The 25,587-nt window shown below is 41.1% G+C and overlaps 2 protein-coding genes across 5 annotated transcripts; both read left to right on the forward strand.

Moving 5' to 3' along the window:
* The first annotated feature begins 2,743 nt into the window (after positions 1-2,743).
* On the forward strand, positions 2,744-13,238 carry LOC131132656 (solute carrier family 2, facilitated glucose transporter member 1). Of its 4 annotated transcripts, none has more exons than XM_058078492.1 (12): positions 2,744-3,013; positions 3,089-3,184; positions 5,033-5,113; positions 6,937-7,035; positions 8,231-8,391; positions 8,460-8,700; positions 8,770-8,932; positions 9,001-9,185; positions 11,521-11,622; positions 11,701-11,802; positions 12,165-12,368; positions 12,501-13,238. In XM_058078492.1, exons 3-12 carry the CDS (start codon positions 5,099-5,101, stop codon positions 12,678-12,680), a joined length of 1,452 nt encoding a protein of 483 aa, XP_057934475.1. In that variant the 5' UTR covers positions 2,744-3,013; positions 3,089-3,184; positions 5,033-5,098; the 3' UTR covers positions 12,681-13,238. The 4 variants fall into 4 exon arrangements, with proteins under 4 accessions (XP_057934475.1, XP_057934476.1, XP_057934473.1 ...); XM_058078493.1 differs by having other exon boundaries at positions 2,744-3,008; XM_058078490.1 differs by lacking the exon at positions 2,744-3,013 and having other exon boundaries at positions 3,039-3,184.
* A 209-nt stretch (positions 13,239-13,447) lies between these two features.
* On the forward strand, positions 13,448-24,180 carry LOC131132375 (M1-specific T cell receptor beta chain-like). Its single transcript, XM_058077967.1, has 8 exons — positions 13,448-13,529; positions 15,621-15,932; positions 18,008-18,308; positions 21,282-21,337; positions 23,247-23,597; positions 23,692-23,706; positions 23,778-23,884; positions 24,080-24,180. Exons 1-8 carry the CDS (start codon positions 13,448-13,450, stop codon positions 24,149-24,151), a joined length of 1,296 nt encoding a protein of 431 aa, XP_057933950.1. The 3' UTR covers positions 24,152-24,180.
* The last annotated feature ends 1,407 nt before the right edge of the window (positions 24,181-25,587 follow it).

Genomic DNA, 25,587 nt, shown 5'->3' on the forward strand with positions numbered 1-25,587 from the left:
TGATATCATCAAATGTTTTGGCGGGTGAGTCAACCATGGATGGAAATGATCTGCTTTTTATCACCTCTGGGCTACGAGGATCCATTCAAGGAAAACACGGTCAAATAAATGTTAACTTTTACGATTTTCACGCACAAATGAAGCAGTGGGGCTGGGGAACGTTCCCTCGACAACAACATCATTAACCTGATTTCCCCCACATTTGATTTGTTTGGCTATGAAAAGGTAATAGTGGCCATTTAGACTCGCTGGAACTGGATTCATTGTGTAAACTGGTTCAAAGCTACTGGGATCGATTTGAATTCCCAATCAAGCACTTTGAAAGAGAACAGCATGATGGAACCTACCACAGAACCATACTGTGGATTTGTTGAGCTGCATGGTGGACGAGTGGTTAGCACGCAGGCCACACAGCTAGGAGACCCAAGTTCGATTTCACACTCGGTCGTCTCTGTGCGGAGTGTTTGGCGCAGGTTTTCTCCGGGTACTCCGGTTTCCTCCCCCATTCCAAAAACATGCTAGGTTAAACATGCGGCTTGGGGTGCCTCTAGGGACCAAAGCTTGATGAGAAGATAGGTCAATGGTGTCCAAAGTGTGGCCCAGGGGCTTTTTGCAGTACGTGGCTGTTTTTTATTTTTTTGTTTGTTTTTTTAATTGGCCCGAGGCACATTCTAGAACTATAAGAAACCTAAATAAGAAGAGAAAATTGAAAATCTGCAATAAGATTATAAGAATAGCATGAGGAAAAATAACATTATTTTGGAAGGTGAAATAATATAGAAAACAAACAACAAATAAAGTTTTCATTTTTGGAAAATTAGGTTGCAGAAAAAGTAAGAAGGAAGTCCAAATATTATGGGAATAAAGTCATACTTACAAGACGTTGAAATGAAACAGGCTGCACAGTGGTGAAGTGGTTAGCAGGCAGGCCTCACAGCTACCTAGAAACCTAGCTAGAAACCTTCAAGTGAACAACAGAGGTATACAAAGGTGTCCAACACCTGGGTTGAGTCCAGATACTTGACCCCCAGACCCCCAGATACTTGAACCCCTCCACCTGGGGCAGGACCTCATTCCAAACCAACTGAGAACCATGGCCTTGGATTTGGAGATGCTGAGTCTCATCCCAGATGTTTCACACTCAGCATCAGGACCACATCGTCTGCGAATAACAGGGACGATGTCACTCAGTTGGACTCCGTGACGCTTCATTTAGTTTCCTTTCATGCTTCAGTTCCTGGTTCATGCCCTTATTTTGTATTCACTTCCTGTGTTACTTTGTTCTGTTTTCTGTTGCTTTGCTTTTATTATCCGTGGCGCCTGTTTCCCATTTCAGTGGGATGCATGCTAGTTGATGCTAGTCGCATCAGCCATGGGTTCTCGTCTCTGCATCCTGGACTCTAAGGCCCCCGACCTGGACATCCTCCATGCCTCGGCTGTTCCTAGAAACTCCGTTCGCTGGCTCAACTTGCTGCTGGCAATGAGAACCAAATGGCCCGAATGGTCCGAATGGACCATAGTAGCAAGCCAAGCGCATCCTGATGAACTTTCCGGAAGGCGTCTGTCCCATTAAAGCTGGCTTCTTAAAGTAAATACTACGTATAAACACTGAATCAACGGTAAAAGATGGTGGTGGTAGTGTGGAGGTCAAACACAGTCAAATGTCTGTTCCAAGTCCATAAAGCACATGTTGGGCCCTCCAGGAAACGGGAGTGACAGCTAAAAAACAGCAGCATATCTAATAAGGATTGCACCCCCGGGAATGCAAAACTGTTAGCTTAGCATTCCGATCTCATATGTTGACATATTTGTCATATTTGTTGTTGTGAACTCTAACGTCCCAACAAAGCTGACTTGGCTGAGTCAACAAAGTAAATACTGTAAACACTGAATCAACGGTAAAAGATGGTGGTGGTAGTGTGGAGGTCAAACACGGTCAAATGCCTGTTCCAAGTCCATAAAGCACATGTTGGGCCATCCAGGAAACGGGAGTGAAAGCTAAAAAACAGCAGCATATCTAATAAGGATTGCTCCCACGGGAATGCTAAATTGTTAGCTTAGCATTCCGATCTCATACGTATGTTGACATATTTGTCATATTTGTTGTTGCGAACTCTGACGTCCCAACAAAGCTGACTTGGCTGAGTCAACAAAGTAAATACTGCAAACACTGAATCAACGGTAAAAGATGGTGGCGATAGTGTGAAGGTCAAATACGGTCAAATGTCTGTTCCAAGTCCATAAAGCACATGTTGGGCCATCCAGGAAACGGGAGTGAAAGCTAAAAAACAGCAGCATATCCAATAAGGATTGCTCCCACGGGAATGCTAAATTGTTAGCTTAGCATTCCGATCTCATATTTGTTGTTGCAAACGTAACAACAAAGCTCACTTTTCTGAGTCAACAAAGCAGTCATATGCTTTCACATCTCTGCCACTCAGGGGGCGGGGGGCATGCCCAACATGTGGTTTGGGACAGACTGACATGCTGCAAAGGGGGGGGTGGCGGCCATTATGTAATCGCCATCATCATCTCAGGAGGCGGATAGCAGAAGACACGTATTTGTGCTTACACAAACAAACTTAATCTTTCCGTCTCCAAATCCTCCAGGCTCCAAATTATCACATCTATGAAACTTGCACAGGGGGCGGGGCCATGTGGAAGCAACCACCGTGGCCCCCAACGCTACTGTTTATAGTGGACTTATTTGCTGCTGAGTATTTGTGTCGCAACTAAACGAGTGCAAATACTGAGAAAATAAAGGGTTAAATAAAGGGAGGTTGCGAGTGCAATCATGTTCATGGAGTGAACATCATCACACCAGCACTGGGGGTGGACCCTCTCGGATGCGACCCCCAGGCACGGCCGCTGTGCAAGGTACAGGTGAACTGATCCCAAGTCAGCCTCTCAGCCTTCCATGGGAACGCGAAGGAGGCCCTTGGCACGTCGTTTTATCGTGTCAACCACAAATTCAGCATCTCCATGTGACTTCGTCAGTGGAATAACTGGTAGGGTAAGTGTGCGTGTGTGTAGTCCCCAGGGTGGAGCGTTCGGACAAGGAACGTCACTCGTGTGCTTGTACTTCCAGGATGAGGATGGCATCAACGTACAAGACTTGGAATTAGTGGAGAACTCGTATTTTCCCATTTGGACTTTCTTCAAGAAACTTCACTCCACAGCGCAGGTGAGGATGCGTCCATGTTGTATTTCAATCCTGAAGCACGTTGAATTCCTCAGGGAAAAGTGGATCTCAGAGATCCACGATTCTAGCACGGATCCAAACGTTGGGGTTTGGAACGGGTCCACAAAGAAGCCGTTCAATCCTGGGCCGAGTCGAATAATGTGGCCAAATAAAGTCTCCACTTTGTAAAGCAGGACTGTAAAGTCTTCAGTTAACGCCTTTATTCATAAACAGCTTTTACCAGATGCGTGGTCTACAAAAGCAAATAACCCCCGGGGCTTTAATTAGCACAGTGGCTACGTTGGAAGCATCATGTGGCATCCAGCAGCTTTATGTGCCTCTGCATGCGCTTTAAAATGTTGGCGTTCTATTTGCCGTACTGTTTCCAATGAACTCATCATCAGTGGGTCACTTTGATCCTTTCCGCTACAACAGCATCATGCTAGGTGCTCAATGGTAATGGTAATGGTAATGGTAATGGTAATGGTAATGGTAATGGTAATGGTTTAATTTCATTTGAACATGCATCAGATTCCAATTGAGTGCATCCCATAATCAGTTCCCAGTTCCACATGTCCAAAAGGAGTAGGAAGAAGCAAAGCTTATTAAATGCTACCCCTCCATCTGGTACTTTTACAATCACTAACTGTTACATTTGTTCACTTCCTGCTTTCCTAATTTTTATTTTTTATTTTTTTATTTTTATTTTTATTTTTATTTTTATTTTTATTTTTATTTTTATTTTTATTTTTATTTTTATTTTTATTTTTATTTTTATTTTTATTTTTATTTTTATTTTTATTTTTATTTTTATTTTTATTTTTATTTTTATTTTTATTTTTATTTTTATTTTGTTCACTTCCTGCTTTCCTAATATAGTATATTTATTTGTATTTTGTTCACTTCCTGCTTTCCTAATATAGTATTTTTATTTTTATTTTTATTTTGTTCACTTCCTGCTTTCCTAATATACTATATATATTTTTATTTTGTTCACTTCCTGCTTTCCTAATATAGTATTTTTATTTTTATTTTTATTTTTATTTTTATTTTTATTTTTATTTTTATTTTTATTTTTATTTTTATTTTTATTTTTATTTTTATTTTTATTTTTATTTTTATTTTTATTTTTATTTTTATTTTTATTTTTATTTTTATTTTTATTTTTATTTTTATTTTTATTTTTATTTTTATTTTTATTTTTATTTTTATTTTTATTTTTATTTTTATTTTTATTTTTATTTTTATTTTTATTTTTATTTTTATTTTTATTTTTATTTTTATTTTTATTTTTATTTTTATTTTTATTTTTATTTTTATTTTTATTTTTATTTTTATTTTTATTTTTATTTTTATTTTTATTTTTATTTTTATTTTTATTTTTATTCAGCTTTTGTCAAAATGGAGACGAGTCGTAATGTTGTTTTAGTTCAGCAGTGGTTTTGGTCTTGGAACCTTTTTCCCAGCGTCTGTCTTATGGTGGACTCATAAAAACTGACCTTAACTGAGGCAAATGAGGCCTGCAGTTCTTTGGACGTTGTTGTGGGGTCTTTTAGGACCTCTGGGATGAGTCGTCACTTCACTCTTAGGCTCATTTGGGTTGTCAGGGAACTTCTGGGACGGTTCCCCACTGTTTATATAACACTACTAAATCTGTTTGGTGACGACAAACCAGGAAGGGCTCAAACACGTGTCCACGCCGCTTTATTTCCACTTGATTTCCACTTGATTTCCAATTCCCACCACCCAGGACTGAAGTGGAACCACATCAAGCCGGCTGAGGCCCAAGTTTAGGCTAAGTTTAGGCCAGACATGACGTCCCAACTCAGACGGTGTGTTGTGTCTTTGCAGACGGGAATCGGAAGTGAATAAATGCATGTCCGCCTCCGGGGAGGCAAAGCCATCTCAACCTGACAAATGGCGCTACAGGAGGTGAGTTGTGACCACCAGCACCCTGAACATCTGAACGGTACAACTTCTTCAGGTAAATATCAAGTAGTACATGTAAGTAGTACATGTTGCCAGTGTGTGAAAATACTCCATAGCACCTTTGACCTGTCAAAGTGCAAGCGTCAGCATTTTACTGTTGACAGTGAAGGCGACGTTCATCTACACGGTACAGTACTTTACGTACACAGCTGACTATCTGTCTCACCCGACTACATCACCGTGTTCAATTCCCCTCATTGGCATTGCCGCTATGGGACCAATGATCTGTGATGGAGCTCATCTTTGAGAAGAAAACAATTTATTATTATTACAATTTATTACCATTACATTAAATTTGTCAGAGATTTTTTTGTTTAAAAAAAAAGATTTTTTTGTTTAAAAAAAAAGATTTTTTTGTTTAAAAAAAAAAGATTGTTTTTTGTTAAAAAAAAGTTTTTTGTTAAAAAAAATCTATAAAAAATTTTAAAACTCAATATAAAATATCAAATTATTTAGGAGGGCTTATGAACATTTTAGGGCTTTTGCCCTATTAAAAATCAATAAAAAAAAATCAATAAAAAAATTCAAATTATTTAATTTGTCAGAGTTTTTTTTGTAAAAAAAATCAATTTCAAAAGATCAATACAAAATGTCAAATTATTTAGGGGGCGTGCTTTTGCCCTAATTATATGAAATTTGTCAGATTTTTTTTAAAAATCAATAAAAATATCAATAAAAAATGTCAAATTATCTAATTTGTCAGAGATTTTTTTGTAAAAAATCAATTAAAAAAATCAATACAAAATATCAAATTATTTAGGAGGGCTTATGTACATTTTAGGAGGCCTGCTTTTGCCCTATTATATGAAATTTGTCAGAGATTTTAAAAAAAATCAATAACAAATAAAAAATATCAATAAAAAATTTCAAATTATTTAATTTGTCAGAGATTTTTTTTGTAAAAAAAATCAATTTCAAAAAATCAATACAAAATATCAAATTATTTAGGAGGGCTTATGAACATTTTAGGGGGCCTGCTTTTGCCCTATTATATGAAATTTGTCAGTTAAAAAAAAATCAATAAAAAAATTCAAATTATTTAATTTGTCAGAGTTTTTTTTGTAAAAAGAATCAATTTCAAAAGATCAATACAAAATGTCAAATTATTTAGGAGGTGCTTATGAAAATTTTAGGGGGCGTGCTTTTGCCCTATTATATGAAATTTGTCAGATATTTTTTTAAAAATCAATAAAAATATCAATAAAAAATGTCAAATTACTTAATTTGTCAGAGATTTTTTTGGTAAAAAAAATCAATTTAAAAAATCAATACAAAACATCAAATTATTTAGGAGGGCTTATGAACACTTTAGTGGGCCTGCTTTTCCCTATTATATGAAATTTGTCAGAGATTTATTTAAAAATCAATAAAAAATATCAATAAAAAATGTCAAATTATTTAATTTGTCAGAGATTTTTTTGTAAAAAAAATGTATTAAAAAAATCAATACAAAACATTTTCGGGGGCTGCTTTTGCCCAATTATATGAAATTTGTCAGAGATGTGTCAGAGAAAAAATCTATAAAAAATAAAAAAATATCAATAAAAAATGTCAAATTATTTAATTTGTCAGAGATTGTTTTTTGTAAAAAAAAAAAAAAAAACAATTTAAAAAATCAATTAAAAAAATGAAATTATTTAGGGTGACTGAAGCCCCCCTAAAATAAGCCTAATGACACCACTGGCGGTGTCATCATGAAGCGGCGTCTGTGTACTATCTTGTCCTAACGTGCTATATGTATGCTATATGCTATGTAACTGTTCCAGTGCCATCCGACAGCCGTACTCCTGACCTCAGTCTTGGCGGCGGTCCTGGGCTCCCTGCAGGTCGGCTATCACACAGGCAATGTCAACGCCCCCGCCAAGGTGATTTTAGGACATTGTGTCGGTCTCTAACGCTAACAACTGGCAATGATCTTAACTCAAACAAAGATCAATCAATCTTAATCATGTCTCAGAGGGGTATTGGAGGCGTGTTGTCCAAAATCTAGCTTGAAGTTCAGAAACTTTGGAAGTGCTTCAGACGAGCCCCTGTTTATGTGTCTAAAGTTATACATTTAAAAATTGAATATTTTTGCAATTTAAGCATAGAAAACTTACTTAGGATCTTCCAAGTTGATTTGTTAGCATTATTGGAGCCTTCTAGACATGAAATAACACCCCTATAGTCACCTCTACAGTCGTTTACCCAATACGGCAGGGGTCTCAAACTCAATTTACTTGGGGGCCACTGGAGCTACGGTCTGGGTGAGACTGGGCCGCATCAGGTTTTCAAAAAAAAAAACAAAAAAAAAAACAACACCTTTATTAAAAACAAAAAAATTTAAAAAACTTTGGTTCCAATTTTTTACAAGAAAAGCTCTGATAAAACATTCCACTGTTCTCAAATATCTTACTTTTTATTTTTCTACACAAAATAAGATGAAAAATAAATAAACAAATCAAGAATAAAGAAAATCAATCAATCAGTAATAAATTAATAAATATAATAATAATAATAAAAAGTTAAGAAAGCACATATAGTTGGTGGGTAGACAAATGATTTTTTTCAGATTAAAATGAACAAAGCATTATTAGAGCCCTGTAGACATGACAAAACACGACTATAGTCACATTTATACTCTTTTTATTTACAACATATTGCGCAACTGCAGGGTCTTGAGACACATGCTAACTCGCAAACTAGAGAGCTAGCGACCTAAACGGTAGCCTTCAAGTTATTTCCTTTAAACTTAAATAGCCAAAAACTTACCACTTCCACACGGATAGGGAGGATAACTATTAACAGTTATTTAACCTTTAACATGAACATGAATCAAACGTAATAATTTTTTCTGGGTACATGATACCATACAGCATCCATATCAAACTTGCGCGGGCCGCACTAACATTAAACTTTCATATCAAGGCGGGGGCCTCAAACTAGTGTCCTGCGGGCCACATTTGGCCCACGGGCCGCGTGTTTGAGACCCCTGCAATACGGTAACAATAACATGAGACCCGTGCTTGTCACCTCATGCTTTGCCGTACACAAATCCACGACAACCGTTCTTGTTTTCAGATCATGGAACAGTTTTTCAATGAGACCATGAGACACCGACACAACCAAACCATCTCAGACCACAGCCTGACCCTCCTGTGGTCCCTGTCCGTCAGCATTAAGGACTTTGGAGCTCTGTTGGGCTCGCTGGGAGTCAAACATCTAGCAGATTCGCTCGGACGGTGAGAATAAAATTCCCAACGGAGCCGACGTGTTGTCCCGAAACTGTCCGTCTTCTCTCCCGGTCCAGGCGTAATTCCATTCTGGTGGTGAATTGTTTATCCGTGGTGGGAGCGTGCCTGATGGTCATCTCCAAAGCCATACGAGCGTTTGAGACTCTCATACTAGGAAGACTCTTGTTCGGTTTGTTCTGCGGCCTGGTGATGAGTCTGAACCCGCTCTACATCCAGGAAGTGTCCCCAACCAGTCTGAGAGGGGCCTTTGCGACACTCAACCAGGTGGCCTTTGCATCAGGGATCCTGCTGGGCATGGTGAGGCCGGTGCCAGAAGAACACCTCGCTGGTGGCGTGCGGTCATGAAGGTTTATGTGGATCTTGTAGGTGTCCGGCCTGGAGACGGTGTTGGGGACGGTAGACCGCTGGGACATGATGCTGTCTCTGTCCTTGATCCCGGCTCTGGCGCAGTACCTGGTCTTGCCTTTCTGCCCCGAGAGCCCTCGATACCTGCTGATCAATAAAGGACAGGAAAGCAAAGCGGATGCCGGTGGGACATGTGGCAGTAGTGGACGGCGTTGCGTCTTTATGTTTCAATCCCTTTTTCCTTCTCGCCAGCGCTGCTGAAGCTGAGAGGAAACCGAGACGTTGTGCTCGCCGAGCTGGAGGAGATGAAAGGAGAGGCGGCGCACACTCAGCCTCGAGTGTCCATCTGCCAGTTCCTAAAGAAGCGAAGCTACAGGCTGCCCATCGTCATCGTCCTCTTCGTCAACTTGGCCAGCCAGCTGTCTGGGTTCAATGCGGTGCGTGCTTCCTTTAAAATGATCCTAAACGTCGCATGACTGTGTGACAGATGCTCGTTCATCCTTCAATCCCATAAAAAGTCCCAAACGTTCCCTTTCAGTGGGATAAAATGCTAATACCTGGATGATGTTGATCTTGGTGTCTTCTTCTATCTTTGGTCCACAACAGTCCACTTCATAAAACCTATAGAGGTCAATATGTCAGTCTATACCGGGGGTCTCAAACATGCCAAATGTGGCCCGCAGGACACCAGTTTGAGGCCCCCCGCCTTGATATGAAAGTTTAATGTTAGTGCGGCCCGCGCAAGTTTGATATGGATGCTGTATGGTATCATGTACCCAGAAAAAATGATTACGTTTGATTCATGTTCATGTTAAAGGTTAAATAACTGTTAATAGTTATCCTCCCTATCCGTGTGGAAGTGGTAAGTTTTTGGCTATTTACGTTTAAAGGAAATAACTTGAAGGCTACCGTTTAGGTCGCTAGCTCTCTAGTTTGCGAGTTAGCATGTGTCTCAAGACCCTGCAGTTGCGCAATATGTTGTAAATAAAAAGAGTATAAATGTGACTATAGTCGTGTTTTGTCATGTCTACAGGGCTCTAATAATGCTTTGTTCATTTTAATCTGAAAAAAATCATTTGTCTACCCACCAACTATATGTGCTTTCTTAACTTTTTATTATTTGCCCTTTTATTATTATTATTATATTTATTTACTTATTACTGATTGATTGATTTTCTTTATTCTTGATTTGTTTATTTATATTTCATCTTATTTTGTATTATTTTAGAAAAATAAGAAGTAAGATATTTGAGAAAAGTGGAATGTTTTATCAGAGATTTAATTGTAGAAAATCAAAACCAAAGCCAAGTTTATTTTTCTGTTTTTAATAAATGCATTTTTTTTTTTTTTTGGAAAACCTGATGCGGCCCAGTCTCACCCAGACCCTAGCTCCAGTGGCCCCCAAGTAAATTGAGTTTGAGACCCCTGCTCTATACAATCATCCCTCGTTTATCGCCATAGACTGAGAATGAATTAGTTAATAATAGCCCCATAGACATAAACAAACACCCCTATAGTCACATTTCCACTCATATGACCCATCACGGTAGTCATTTCACAGAAAATTTAAGACGTAAGTAAGACTCATACTGGTGTGTGATCCTATCAAGTGTTCCTATCAAGGGGAGCAAAGTGGTGGGTGGACACATCGGGACGTCAAGGTTTCAGAGTTGAGCTTTAGCATAAACAGTAGGTCGTGTATTTATCCTCCCACATTCCAAAAACATGCTAGGTTAATTAGCCACTCCAAATTGTCCATAGGTATGAATGTGAGTGTGAATGGTTGTTTGTCTATATGTGCCCTGTGATTGGCTGGCCACCAGTCCAGAGTGTAGCCCGCCTCTCGCCTGAAGACAGCTGGGATAGGCTCCAGCACCCCTGCGACCCTCGTGAGGAAAAGCGGTAGAAAATTAATGAAAACTTTCTATTTTAATTTGGGAATTTTGACACTGACCGGCTGCACGGTGGTCGAGTGGTTAGCAGGCAGACCTCACAGCTAGGAGACCAGGGTTCAATTCCACCCTCGGCCATCTCTGTGTGGAGTTTGCATGTTCTCCCCGTGCATTCGTGGGTTTTCTCCGGGTACTCCGGTTTCCTCCCACATTCCAAAAACATGCTAGGTTAATTAGCCACTCCAAATTGTCCATAGGTATGAATGTGAGTGTGAATGGTTGTTTGTCTATATGTGCCCTGTGATTGGCTGGCCACCAGTCCAGGGTGTACCCCGCCCGAAGACAACTGGGATAGGCTCCAGCACCCCACCCCCTTCGATCCTCATGAGGATAAGTGGTAGAAAATGAATGAATGAATGAATATTCAAACCTGCAATAAACCAGCGATCAAGTCTGGTGCTTGTGTATCACGTGAGTGTACAGTGACCAGTGTAGAATACCTCACAGCATCTTCTAATATACCGTATGTATTTTATGTAATTTATGTTTGAAAATGCTGAATTAATTTATGAAAAAATACAAATAATTTGTTTGAGTGCATATTTGAATGTGAATATGGTATGAAATATGAAACATGAAACATGAAACATGAAACATGAAATATGAAATATGAAATATGAAATATGAAATATGAAATATGGAATATGGAATATGGAATATGAAATATGAAATGTAAAATGTGATATTAATATGGTGACAATAAAAACATCAAAAAAGACGAATGCAGATGTTTGGTCCCCGAAGGTGCCTGAGACTTTCATTCTTTGTTTCACTTTCAGATTCTCGAAAAATTCATTCCTGCTTTTTTTTTTTTTTACAGGTCATCAATTATTCCACCACAATATTCCAGGCCTCGTTTGACCAGGCCAAGTACCTGACCCTGGGGGTGGGGGCGGTCAACGTCACCTTCACGTTGGTGGCAGTGAGTCCTGGTTCCTCTTGCTTTAGTTTCTCCCAAAGCTCCGATCTAAGGAGTCACAGATGTGGTTTTTACCTTCAGTTTTTCCTGATGGAAAAGGCGGGAAGAAGGCGATTGCTCCTGACCGGTTTCATCTGCATCGCGCTGTGCAGCTTACTCATGACCGTGGTCGATTCTGTATTGGTAAGATCCTTTTACCTTCACTTGTTTTTTCCGAGCGAGATCCCAAATATCAAGGGGGGGGGGGGGGGGGGGGGGGGCGGGAACTGAATAACTCCAAAAATATTGGCTGAAAAATACATCAAGCAAAAACAGGACAAGACAAAGTTTTCAGACATTTTCAGACGTGTAGCGAAGCCTGTCCAGGGAGGCACTTGGGCGGCATCTGGACTAGATGCCTGAGCCAACTCAGCCGGCTCCTCTCGATGGGTGCAAGGGTGAAATTAAAATGACCCAAACTGTCAGTCAAACAGGTTCCTGGAACGGACCTGTGAGGGTCCATCGTGGAACTCGTTGACCAAAAAACCTTTCTATCCACTGTCCAGCATCTGGTCCCACAGATGGGGACCCTGCAGGTCCTGCTGGTGTTCTGCCTGATCTCCGCCTATGAGCTGGGTCCCGGACCAATCTCCTGGTTCCTCGCCGGGGAACTGTTTGACCAGCCAGGCCGACCCATCGGCATGGCCTTTTCCAGTATGCTGAACTGGGGAGGGAAGTTTGTTCTGGCGCTGCTCTTTCCTCCGGTGCTGGTGAGTTTCTACTGATGCCTGGGCCCCCAGGTCCAATGGATGCCCCCAAATAGAACCAAGATTGTAGTCTTCTTATGTCCCCGACGTTGTTTAGGTTCCATTTGTAAATATGGGAATGTCTTTTCCACGCAGAAACTCATCGGTGGATACACGTACCTCCTCTTCATGGTCCTGGCGGTAATCGGCTTTGTCTTTACCTGGTTTCAACTTCCCGAGACAAAAGGCCGCACGTTTGACGAGATAGCGGAGGAGTTCAGGGGGAAGGACTTCCTCCCGTTGCACAATAAGAACTGTTTCAACACCTTCACCTAAAGGGACCTTTAGCGCCTTCCACAAATGCATCCATGTTATTAAAAAGGGGGGCGCCCTGCCCAGCCGCCCCACAAATTATCTTTGGTAAAGATTCCAAAAAATGACAATGAATCACCACCGTTTGACTTCCATGCCAGTCATGTGACTAATCTGTACATTAAGATTAAAACGAGACCCCGCCGGGGTGGGGGGCTGGGGGGCAGCCAGCCATCTGCAGACTGTACGCTCTGGCATCTCTTGCTCTACCATGAATCACTACCATGATTGTCCTATGAAAATACCACATGATGGTAGAGTCTCATTCAGACCTACTTCCTGCTTATGTTCTATCATCATCCGAGGAACTGTACTTCCTAAGCCATATACTCTACATGGATACACGCTGTACATGGATGCTTCATTCATATTCAGGAGAAATTCCCTTGAAATTCCCTCGCCAACCTAGTGGGTGAGCGGGAAACACAACGATGCATAACTATGTTGGAAATACGGTAATATCATTTCATATTCATATCAATTCATATCACGGACATCATCATTTGGGGGACAATAAACATTTCAAAATCCACCTGCATTGTTTGGTGACTTTCTTATATTTAAAAATATATATATTTTAATAGTAATTTTCTTCAAATAAGGTTTAGATCTCATCTGGTCCCGTTCTCGTAGATAAGAAATAATGCTAATGCTAATCATATGTTCCAGAAAAGCTAAAATGTTGACACAAGATACATTTTTACACTTTTACACTAACAGCCTTCAGCCTGATGACCTTCAGCCTGGTGACCTTCAGCCTGGTGACCTTCAGCCAGGATAGATTCTCCAATCCGTACGGCTTGCAGACTTTCAGTACAATATTAACAGATTAACCACAACCCTAACCCTAACCGCAACCCTGACCCTAACCCTTAACCCCAACCGTAACCCTAACCCTTAACTCCAACCCTAACCCTAAAACTAACCCTAACCCTTAACCCCAACCCTTAACCCAACCCTAACACTTAACCCTAACCCTTAACCCCAACCCTAACCCTTAACCCAACCCTTAACCCCAACCATAACCCTAACCCAACCCTTAACCCAACCCTTAACCCCAACCACAACCCTAACCCTAACCCTAACCCTAACCGCAACCCTGACCCTAACCCTTAACCCCAACCGTAACCCTAACCCTTAACTCCAACCCTAACCCTAAAACTAACCCTAACCCTTAACCCCAACCCTTAACCCAACCCTAACACTTAACCCTAACCCTTAACCCCAACCCTAACCCTTAACCCAACCCTTAACCCCAACCATAACCCTAACCCAACCCTAACCCTTAACCCAACCCTTAACCCCAACCATAACCCTAACCCAACCCTAACCCTTAACCCTTAACCCCAACCATAACCCTTACCCTAACCCCCCTAACCCTAACGCTAATCCCCCTAACCCTAACCCCCCTAACCCCTAATCCTAACCCATAAACCCTAACCCTAATCTAACCGCTAACCCAAACCCCCAACCCTTACTCTAACCCCCCTAACCCTAAGTAACCCTAACCCTACCCTAAACCTAACCCCTAACCCTAACAGTAACTCTAACCCTAACCCCCTAACAGTAACCCTAACCCCCTAACCCTAACTAACCCTATCCTAACCCTAACCCCCCTAACCCTAACGCTAACCCCCTAAGCCCTAACCGTAACCCTACCAGAACCCTAACCCCCCTAATCCTAACCCTAACCCATAACCCTACCCTAACCCTAACCCTTAACACCAACCCTAACCCTTAACCCCAACCCTAACCCTTAACCCCAACCCTAAACCTTAACCCAACCCTAACCCTAACCCTAACCCTTAACCCTTAACCCTTAACCCTTAACCCCAACCCTAACCCTAACCCTAACCCTGTTATTATGTCTATTATATTGGATAATACAAGTAAAGGTGACTATTAATGTCATCATCCATAAGTTGGGTTAGGGTTAGTTTGGTCCCCTTCTGGACCTTAGTTCCATGCCCTTATTTAGGCTTGGCCGTTGGGCTAGGGGTTAGGCCTAGGGTTGGGGTCAGGGGTTAGGCCTAGGGTTAGGGTTGGGGTTAGAGTTAGGGTTGGGTTTGGGGCAAGGGTTGTGGTTTGGGTTAGGTTTAGGCTTAGGCCTAGGGTTGGGGTTAGGCCTAGGGTTAGGTTAAGGGTTAGGGGTTAGGCCTAGGGTTAGGGTTGGGGTTAACGGTTAGGGTTAGGATTAGGGTTTGCGTCTGTAAAATTAATACAGACTTCAGGTGAAGGTCATGGTTTTGGCCTGTTTTTGAAATAAATATTTTTTAAAATTCAAAATAATTGTTGGACCATAATCTTTGTAATGCTAAATCACGAATGTGCAAGTTTCTTGTGATGGCGATTTGATCAGTTTTTGTGCAACTTTTTCGTTTTTTTTCCACCATAAAAGCTATAGTGTGCTATAGTTCTATGATAACTTTGCCTCGTATAAAAGTCCTTATAGAATTGAGCAGTAAACAACATATTTCTTGCCCTGGTGAATACATTGGAATGACCCAGTATACCCAGTATGCCATTGTTGTTAGTAATACTAGAACCTTACAATAAGAACGTTGTCAACCCCTATGAGGTTGTATCATTTATGATGGCAGTTTGACGGAAAGATAAAACCCTTGTAGACTTCAACACGTCTGCAGTATTTGTTCCACCAGGAGGTGGAGCCAAATATCAGGTAGCTCACATGAAGCAAAGCGGTCCTTGTTGCTGAAGCTGGAACACCTCCCATGTTCGTCTCCCCCAAGATGAAGACAGTGCAGTCTCACAGTTCAGCTAACTTTATATTTATATTTTTATTCGCTATATTTTGCCAGCTGCAGCTACTGCGGACCGAAGGTGAGGAAAGAGGATTATTCCTAAGAAGGCATGTCATATTTGTGTCGTGTTTGTCCATAACAGCAAACACAAAGACCCACACGGTGTACCAAAGACCCGCGTTCATCAGCAGGAAAAGCGGCGACCAAAGCGTTGAGATGAGCTGCCGGCACAGCATAACCAACTACGATGTCTTCCTCTGGTACAAACAAGGCCGACACGGCGTCCTCCAGCACCTGGGCTACCTGGATCAGATGTTTCCAAAGCCCGAGGAGAACCTGGAAGGGAAAATCCACATCAGTGGAGACGGCCGCCAATATTCCAACCTGTCCATCTCTCATTTGGTATTGGAAGACAGTGGCGTGTACTACTGCGTGTCGCCCACGGTGCTGTCGAGTCAGCTCACATCGACACAAAAACACAAACCCTCTTATCGTTTTCCATCAAAATCAACACCTGCAACATGTGAGCGTCATCCATCCCTTTTCGAGGCCGAACCGCTGGGTCACATGTTAGTTCTTATGTGGAAAAATCATTCAAGAAAAACATTTAGAAGCAGTGATTAAAAAAAAAAAACAACATAAGTTTTATAAATAACTGCATCAAATGTTGTGCAAATGTTTGTTAAGTTTAAAACTGAGGGCTATTTTTTATTGGACGAAATATACTATTAACTATTAACTAAAATACTAATATAAATATACTCGCAGAAATATCATAGTTTCTGCATGTTTATGTCGTTTTGTTCCAATATGGTCATATCACCAAAAATAAAAATATAAAAATAAATAAAAATAAATTAATAATAATAATAATAATATAATATTATTATTAATAATAATAAACTAATAATAACATTAATTAATAATAATAAATATACTTAATTAATAATAATAATAAATTAATAATATTCATTCATTCATTCATTTTCTACCGCTTATCCTCACGAGGGTCATGGGGGTGCTGGAGCCTATCCCAGTTGTCTTTGGGCGAGAGGTGGAGTACACCCTGGACTGGTGGCCAGCCAATCACAGGGCACATATAGACAAACAACCATTCACACTCACATTCATACCTGGACAATTTGGAGTGGCTAATTAACCTAGCATGTTTTTGGAATGTGGGAGGAAACCGGAGTACCCGGAGAAAACCCACGCATGCACGGGGAGAACATGCAAACTCCACACAGAGATGGCCGAGGGTGGAATTGAACCCAGGTCTCCTAGCTGTGAGGTCTGTGCGCTAACTACGAGACCGCCGTGCCGCCCTAAATTAATAATATTAATTAATTAAATGTAATTACATTTAAAATTAACTATATTATGGAAAGCAGGAAGTGAAAAATGTAACAGTTACTGATTGTAAAAGTAGGATTTAATAAGCTTTGCTTCTTCCTACTCCTTTTGGACATGTGGAACTGGGAACTGATTATGGGATGCACTCAATTGGAATCTGATGCATGTTCAAATGAAATTAAATCATTACCATTACCATTACCATTACCATTACCATTACCATTACCATTACCATTACCATTACCATTACCATTACCATATAGAAAACTCATGGATTCATGTTCCCTTATGCTTTGTCTGGGGTTTATTCACACTTTCCCACCTGCAGTCCTTGAACGCACCATAGCCATCCATCCATTTTCTATGCTGCTCATCCTCATTAGCGCATCATAGCTGAAAGTGAAAAATGACAAAAAAATGAATGTATGTATGTATACATTTCTCTCATCCTTGACTCCTATGTTAGTACTTTGTTATATATAATAGTACAAATAGTACATTGGGAATACAGGAAGTGAACAAAATGATTGGATTTGATGTGAATGAAATAGGATAGGATGAAATAAACTTTGCTTCTTCCTACTCCTTTTTTGGACACGTGGAAGTGTGAATTCCAATATAACTTGTATGAATGTTCAAATTAAAACCCACGCACACACGAGAAGAACACGCAAACTCCACACAGATTTGCCCAACAAAGATTTGAACCCGCATCTTCCAGCTTTCCTGGCTGTGTAGCCAACATGCTAACCATCAGGCCACCATGCAGCCAACAACCACAAGCATTTATTGCGATTTCTGGGAGAATTCAACCTTCTCAAGAACCAAGGTGCTAATAAAACATATTGTATTTTGGTAGATTTGCTGAGAGAAAGAGCACTTAAAGCAGTGAAAACAAATGTATTCTTTTTTTACCGAACAAGATGATGCATGTTATTGAAAAAATAAGCTTCAAAACGTCAGTGGGACATTTTAGGCTGCAACAATCGCAATAAAAGCCCGCCCGCAGCAGCACTTCTTTAATCACACAAAGTCCTGGAGGATGTCTTCTGCCGCATCTGGTCTTGTCCTTGTCTTGCTTACACGTAATAATAAGATTACAATTTCTACTTCATGTCGTCTCTTGTGTTTGGATGAATGCTAACTTCTATATGATATTATATGATATTATCACAGACCAAACCTGGAGTGTCCAGTTTCAGCTTTCTGCACCCAAACTGGTCCCCAAAGCTTCACGGGTGGATCTTCACTGCAGTCACGATGATGGCAGCCAGGACATCATGCTGTGGTACCACCAAGGCAAAGGCAGCCGCCTCATTGGCCTCATCGGGTCCAGCTACATCGGCAACAAGCCCGTCTACAGGCGGCAAGACGATCGCTTCAAAATAACACGAGAGGAAGTGCAAAGCGGCTCTCTCAGCATTCTCAGAGTCAAACTGTCAGACGCAGGTGTGTACTTCTGCGGAACTAGCACACAGTGACACGCCTAGTGGCGCCCCCCCGCACAAAACTCACAATACTTTCAGGACAAGTTAGCCCTTTGGAACAACGGCCAACATTCGTGTTGTTCGAGCAACACTGAACTCATCATTTGTATCGACATGTCAGTCAATGTTTGATATATCAGCTGGGATCGATACTAAAATGTCCCTCATTTATCACTGTTCCACCAAGTGGATGAACTATCAGCTAGGATCTATACTAAAATGTCCCTCATTTATCACTGTTCCACCAAGTGGATGAACTATCAGCTAGGATCTATACTAAAATGTCCCTCATTTATCACTGTTCCACCAAGTGGATGAACTATCAGCTGGGATCGATACTAAAATGTCCCTCATTTATCACTGTTCCACCACGTGGATGAACTATCAGCTGGGATCGATACTAAAATGTCCCTCATTTATCACTGTTCCACCAAGTGGATGAACTATCAGCTGGGATCGATACTAAAACGTCCCTCATTTATCACTGTTCCACCAAGTGGATGAACTATCAGCTGAGATCGATACTAAAATGCCCCTCATTTATCACTGTTCCACCAAGTGGATGAACTATCAGCTGGGATCGATACTAAAATGTCCCTCATTTATCACTGTTCCACCAAGTGGATGAACTATCAGCTAGGATCTATACTAAAACGTCCCTTATTTATCACTGTTCCACCAAGTGGATGAACTATCAGCTAGGATCTATACTAAAATGTCCCTCATTTATCACTGTTCCACCAAGTGGATGAACTATCAGCTGGGATTGATACTAAAATGTCCCTCAGTTATCACTGTTCCACCAAGTGGATGAACTATCAGCTGAGATCGATAAGACATAAATATTGTACTTGTGTGTTCCCATGAGAGGTTTTAGCTTGCTATCTCTTCCAGTCGCCATAGCAACCAGCATGAATACGATCATAATACCATCATAATGTCTTTGGAAACATTTTATGAATACCTTATATTTGTATTTTACTTCATTTAGCCATTTGTAAAACAAACATAATAATGGATGGGTGGATGCATGGATGGATGGATGGATGCATGAATGGATGGATGGATGGATAAATGGAAGGATTGATGGATGCATGAATGGATGAATGGATGGATGAATGGATGGATGCAAGGATGGATGGATGCAAGGATGGATGGATGGATGGATGCATGGATAGATGTATGGATGGATGCAAGGATGGATGGATGGATGATGCATGGATAGATGTATGGATGGATGTATGGATGGATGCATGGATGTATGGATGGATGGATGGGTGAATGGATGGATGCATGGTTGGATGGACGTATGGATGCATGGATGGATAGATGGATGCATGGTTGGATGGATGTATGGATGGATTGATGGATGCATGGATGGATGGATGGGTGGATGGATGAATGGATGGATGCATGGTTGGATGGATGGATGGATGAATGGATGGATGCATGGATGGGTGGATGGATGAATGGATGGATGGATGGATGGATGGATGGGTGGATGCATGGATGTATGGATAGATGGATGCATGGATGGATGGATGGGTGGATGGATGAATGGATGGATGCATGTATGGATGGATTGATGGATGCATGGATGGATGGATGGGTGGATGGATGAATGGATGGATGCATGGTTGGATGGATGGATGGATGAATGGATGGATGCATGGATGGGTGGATGGATGAATGGATGGATGGATGGATGGATGTATGGGTGGATGCATGGATGTATGGATAGATGTATGTATGGATGAATGGATGGATGGATGCATGGTTGAATGTATGTATGGATGCATGGATGGATGGATGGATGCATGGTTGGATGGATGTATGTATGGATGGATGGATGGATGAATGGCTGGATGGATGGATGGATGCATGGATGGATGGATGGGTGGATGGATGAATGGATGGATGCATGGATGGATGCATGGATGGATGGATGGATGGATGGATGGATGCATGGTTGGATGGATGTATGGATGGATTGATGGATGCATGGATGGATGGATGGGTGGATGGATGAATGGATGGATGGATGCATGGTTGGATGGATGAATGGATGGATGAATGGATGGATGCATGGATGGGTGGATGGATGAATGGATGGATGGATGGATGTATGGGTGGATGCATGGATGTATGGATAGATGTATGTATGGATGAATGGATGGATGGATGCATGGTTGAATGTATGTATGGATGCATGGATGGATGGATGGATGCATGGTTGGATGGATGTATGTATGGATGGATGGATGGATGAATGGCTGGATGGATGGATGGATGGATGCATGGATGGATGGATGGGTGGATGGATGAATGGATGGATGCATGGATGGATGGATGCATGGGTGGATGGATAGATGCATGGTTGGATGGATGGATGGATGGATGCATGGATGGATTGATGGATGAATGGGTGGATGGATGCATGGATAGATGGATGGATGGATGCATGGATTGATGGATGGGTCGATGTATGCATGCATAGATGGATGGATGAATGGAAGGATGTATGGATGAATGGATGGATGCATGGATGAATGGATGGATGGATGGATGGATGCATGCATAGATGGATGAATGGAAGGAAGGATGGATGGATGAATGGAAGGATGGATGGATGGATGGTAGGTTGATTGAAGACTAAACTGTTTCGGACAACCGAAATGGCTAGTATTGGTTGTGATGCTCGCGCGTGCGCTCGTTGAATGAAGCTAGCTCCGTTCATTCCGATCTTCAACAGATCTTTTCTTCTAGACTTTTTTCTCAACCTTAGACTGAAATTCCTATTGAAGAGCCAACTCCCCAAGGACATTAGGACCCCTGTCCCCCTCTGTTGGAGCAAGATAAAACGGCGAGATGGGGATCGGTCCTGTGGCCGCGTGGTTGCGGTGACTAAAGGCGTGAAAAGGCGCTGTGGGTTTTTGAGCAAGGTGTTCCCACCGTGGGTACAGGCCCACTGCCGCTTCAGAGGTTCACTTTGACAGAGGAACAAAGCTAAAAGTGCTGGGTAAGAAAACACTTTTAGTTCACTTTCATGTTTCTTCATCTCATCTTTGGAGATGTCCCGGAATTATGTCATGGGAGGTGGAATGTTCTTAGGAAAACAAAGGTGAGCATCAGCAGTTAAGACCTGTTGAGTTTGGGCTTATTTCACGGATGCACTGGGACTTTAACGTAAGACAGCATTTATAATCATCTTGGCTGCTTTTCATCATTTGGAATGGAAGTATTTTCAATCAAGTTTGGTTGGTTTTGTGGGCTAAGATGATGCTTTAATGCCATGTAGTAGATGTGGCAACATTCATACATTTGTACTAAGACTGTAGTAACATTCATACATTTGTACTAAGACTGTAGTAACATTCATACATTTGTACTAAGACTGTAGTAACATTCATACATTTGTACTAAGACTGTAGTAACATTCATGCATTTGTACTCAGACTGTAGTAACATTCATACATTTGTACTAAGACTTTTTTTTACAATCATACATTTGTACTAACACTGTAGTAACATTCACACATTTGTACTAAGACTATAGTAACATTCATATATTTGTACTAAGACTGTAGTAACATTCATACATTTGTACTAAGACTATTAATATTCATATATTTGTACTAAGACTGTAGTAACATTCATACATTTGTACTAAGACTGTAGTAACATTCATACATTTGTACCAAGACTGTAGTAACATTCATACATTTGTACCAAGACTGTAGTAAAATTCATACATTTGTACTAAGACTGTAGTAACATTCATACATTTGTACTAAGACTGTAGTAACATTCATACATTTGTACTAAGACTATACTAACATTCATACATTTGTACTAAGACTGTACTAACATTCATACATTTGTACTAAGACTGTAGTAACATTCATATATTTGTACTAAGACTGTATTAACATTCATATATTTGTATTATAGCTGTATAACCATTCATGCATTTGTACTAAGACTGTAGTAACATTCATACATTTGTACTAAGACTGTAGTAACATTCATACATTTGTACTAAGACTGTAGTAACATTCATACATTTGTACTAAGACTGTAGTAACATTCATACATTTGTACTAAGACTGTAGTAACATTCATGCATTTGTACTCAGACTGTAGTAACATTCATACATTTGTACTAAGACTGTAGTAACATTCATGCATTTGTACTCAGACTGTAGTAACATTCATACATTTGTACTAAGACTTTTTTTTACAATCATACATTTGTACTAACACCGTAGTAACATTCACACATTTGTACTAAGACTGTAGTAACATTCATACATTTGTACTAAGACTGTACTAACATTCATACATTTGTACTAAGACTGTACTAACATTCATACATTTGTACTAAGACTGTAGTAACATTCATACATTTGTACTAAGACTGTACTAACATTCATACATTTGTACTAAGACTGTAGTAACATTCATACATTTGTACTAAGACTGTACTAACATTCATACATTTGTACTAAGACTGTACTAACATTCATACATTTGTACTAAGACTGTAGTAACATTCATACATTTGTACTAAGACTGTACTAACATTCATACATTTGTACTAAGACTGTACTAACATTCATACATTTGTACTAAGACTGTACTAACATTCATACATTTGTACTAAGACTGTAGTAACATTCATACATTTGTACTAAGACTGTACTAACATTCATACATTTGTACTAAGACTGTACTAACATTCATACATTTGTACTAAGACTGTAGTAACATTCATACATTTGTACTAAGACTGTACTAACATTCATACATTTGTACTAAGACTGTAGTAACATTCATACATTTGTACTAAGACTCTTATGAAGTCTTATGACCTCTTATGAACTCTTATGAAGTCTTCATAGACTCTTGGCCTATTTTGGGTTTTCCAGAACCGGGCCATCTTGTCAAGCCGCCTGCGGTCACCTTGCTACCACCTTCTCCCGAGGAGTGTCCCAACCGGCCGGACGAGGAAAAGAGGAAGAAGACGCTAGTGTGCGCGGTCACCGGCTTCTTCCCGGACCAGGTGGTCGTCTCCTGGCAGGTGGATGGCAGCCCCGTCACAGACGGCGTGGCGACGGACGGCGACGCCCTGCAGGACGGAACCTTCTACAAGATGAGCAGCAGGCTGAGGGTGGAGGCGGACGCGTGGTTCACGCCCGGCAGGACCTTCACCTGCATCGGCAGCTTCTTTAACGGGAACCGGACCAGCTTTCATTCGGATAGTGTTTACGGCACTGAAGGTCAGCAAAGCACCAGCTACAAAGTCAGATCTTTTGAACGTTTTTTTTTAACGTTTACGACCATCTCATTTTTATCTCCCATCTGGTGAAAAAGACACGGTGACAAGAGGTAAATATACAAAATATATGAATTACCCAAATATGTAAGTTCTGTATGTAGTAATGCGTGAGTTTGTGTAGAGGAATACTTGAGAACGTCTCAGAGAGCCAAGCTGTCCTACACCGTCCTGCTGGTCAAGAGCAGCATCTACACAGCTTTTGTTGTCCTCCTGTTGTGGAAGCCCCAGGTTGGTCCTCCTCCTGTTACTATTTTGTGTAGGGATCCCATGTCTGCTTGGGTCCTGGGTGTGGATTTTGTCTCACGGGTCAAACTGGAGACTTGAATGGGATCGGTCCACGGTGTACCTTTCTAGTCATCTGGGATAGGCTCCAGCTCATCTTTGACCCTCATGGGACCCTCATATTTCGATTTTTTCTTTCAGGGTTGGACCACGACAAAGCAGAGTACTTCCCAGCTGACCCCAGGCCGCCATAATGGAGGTCCGTGTGTCTGATACAGAGCCTTAAAATAGCGGTTTCAAACCACTTTTTATTGTTCCTGTAATGTAGGAATACAATATACATATACAATATGCATATACAATACATATGTGTATACCTGTGTTTGTGTGATCTCATTAAAAGCAACAGTCAAGTCAGTTTCTCACCCCCCCAATATGGATGCCTTTATGACAAACTGGCATCTTACAGGAGACAAAAGTCCATAACAATAAAATACATAACATGTATTAACACAATTGTTGTAAAAATCGATAAATTCTTCCATTTGTATATTGGAAGCTATTAGTCATAAATGTTAAAGGCTTACTGGAACTGGTAGAAGGTCTGGAACCGGTAGAAGGTCTGGAACCGGTAGAAGGCCTGAGAAGAAGAGAGGATGTGGTCACAGTCAGTCAGTCACAGTGATGATAAACTTTACCACAAGCTTCCGGCTTCCATGTTGCACCTGCTTTCATGTTTACCATGTTTACCATGTTTATCATGTATCATGGGGACTCTCATGGTGTACTTCATCATGTGTCCTGTACACACGGTTAGCTCCTTGAGTATTGGGCTCATCAGACACCCTCTGGATGGCCAGTTTTCGCTCATGAACCATCCATCTTGAGGTGCAAATCCAATTTTTAGTACACCACGGTGTGCTAGAGCGTGGGGCTGCGCCACTGGGGTCCTTGCCAATAAATGGCAGTGCATTGTAAATGTACTGTAATGTAATGTAATAGATGTAATACCTTATCACTAACCCTAATCGTACCCTAACCTAACCCTAATATCAACCCGCTAGTGCTAACCCTACCTTACCATAAACCTAACCCTCTAGCCCTAATCCTAACCCTACCCCAACCCCTTACCCGAACCCCCCACCCTAACACTAATACTAACCCCCAGCGCTAACCCTCTTACCATAAACGTAACACTCTAGCCCTAATCCGAACCCTAAACAACCCTAACCTTACCATAAATCGAACCCTCTAGCCCTAATCCGAACCCTACCCCAGCCCCCCTACCCTAACACTAATACTAACCCCCAGCGCTAACCCTCTTACCATAAACCTAACCCTCTAGCCCTAATCCGAACCCTACCTAAACCCCTTACCCGAACCCCCCACCCTAACCTCTAGCGCTAACCCTCTTACATAAACCTAACCCTCTAGCCCTAATCCTAACCCTACCCCAACCCCTTACCCGAACCCCCTACCCTAACACTAATACTAACCCCCAGCGCTAACCCTCTTACCATAAACCTAGCCCTCTAGCCCTAATCAAAACCCTACCCCAACCCCCCCACCCTAACTCGAATACTTACCCGCTAACCCTAACCTTACCATAAACCGAACCCTCTTGCCCTAATCCGAACCCTACCCCAACCCCCCCACCCTAACCCTAACCTTACCATAAACCGAACCCTCTAGCCCTAATCCGAACCCTA

Source organism: Doryrhamphus excisus, chromosome 7 (genome assembly GCF_030265055.1).
Source record: "Doryrhamphus excisus isolate RoL2022-K1 chromosome 7, RoL_Dexc_1.0, whole genome shotgun sequence".
Taxonomy (NCBI): Eukaryota; Metazoa; Chordata; class Actinopteri; order Syngnathiformes; family Syngnathidae; genus Doryrhamphus; species Doryrhamphus excisus.

Excerpts from the sequence above, each read along its gene's own strand:
- LOC131132656 (XM_058078492.1), top strand. Across the intron at positions 7,036-8,230 it reads ATGTCAACGCCCCCGCCAAG|ATCATGGAACAGTTTTTCAA; the intron begins GTGATTTTAGGA and ends TCTTGTTTTCAG. Across the intron at positions 11,803-12,164 it reads CCGTGGTCGATTCTGTATTG|CATCTGGTCCCACAGATGGG; the intron begins GTAAGATCCTTT and ends TCCACTGTCCAG.
- LOC131132375 (XM_058077967.1), top strand. The coding sequence starts at position 13,448 with ATGACCTTCAGCCTGGTGACCTTCAGCCTGGTGACCTTCAGCCAGGAT. Across the intron at positions 13,530-15,620 it reads GTACGGCTTGCAGACTTTCA|CAAACACAAAGACCCACACG; the intron begins GTACAATATTAA and ends TGTCCATAACAG. Across the intron at positions 15,933-18,007 it reads GTCGCCCACGGTGCTGTCGA|ACCAAACCTGGAGTGTCCAG; the intron begins GTCAGCTCACAT and ends ATATTATCACAG.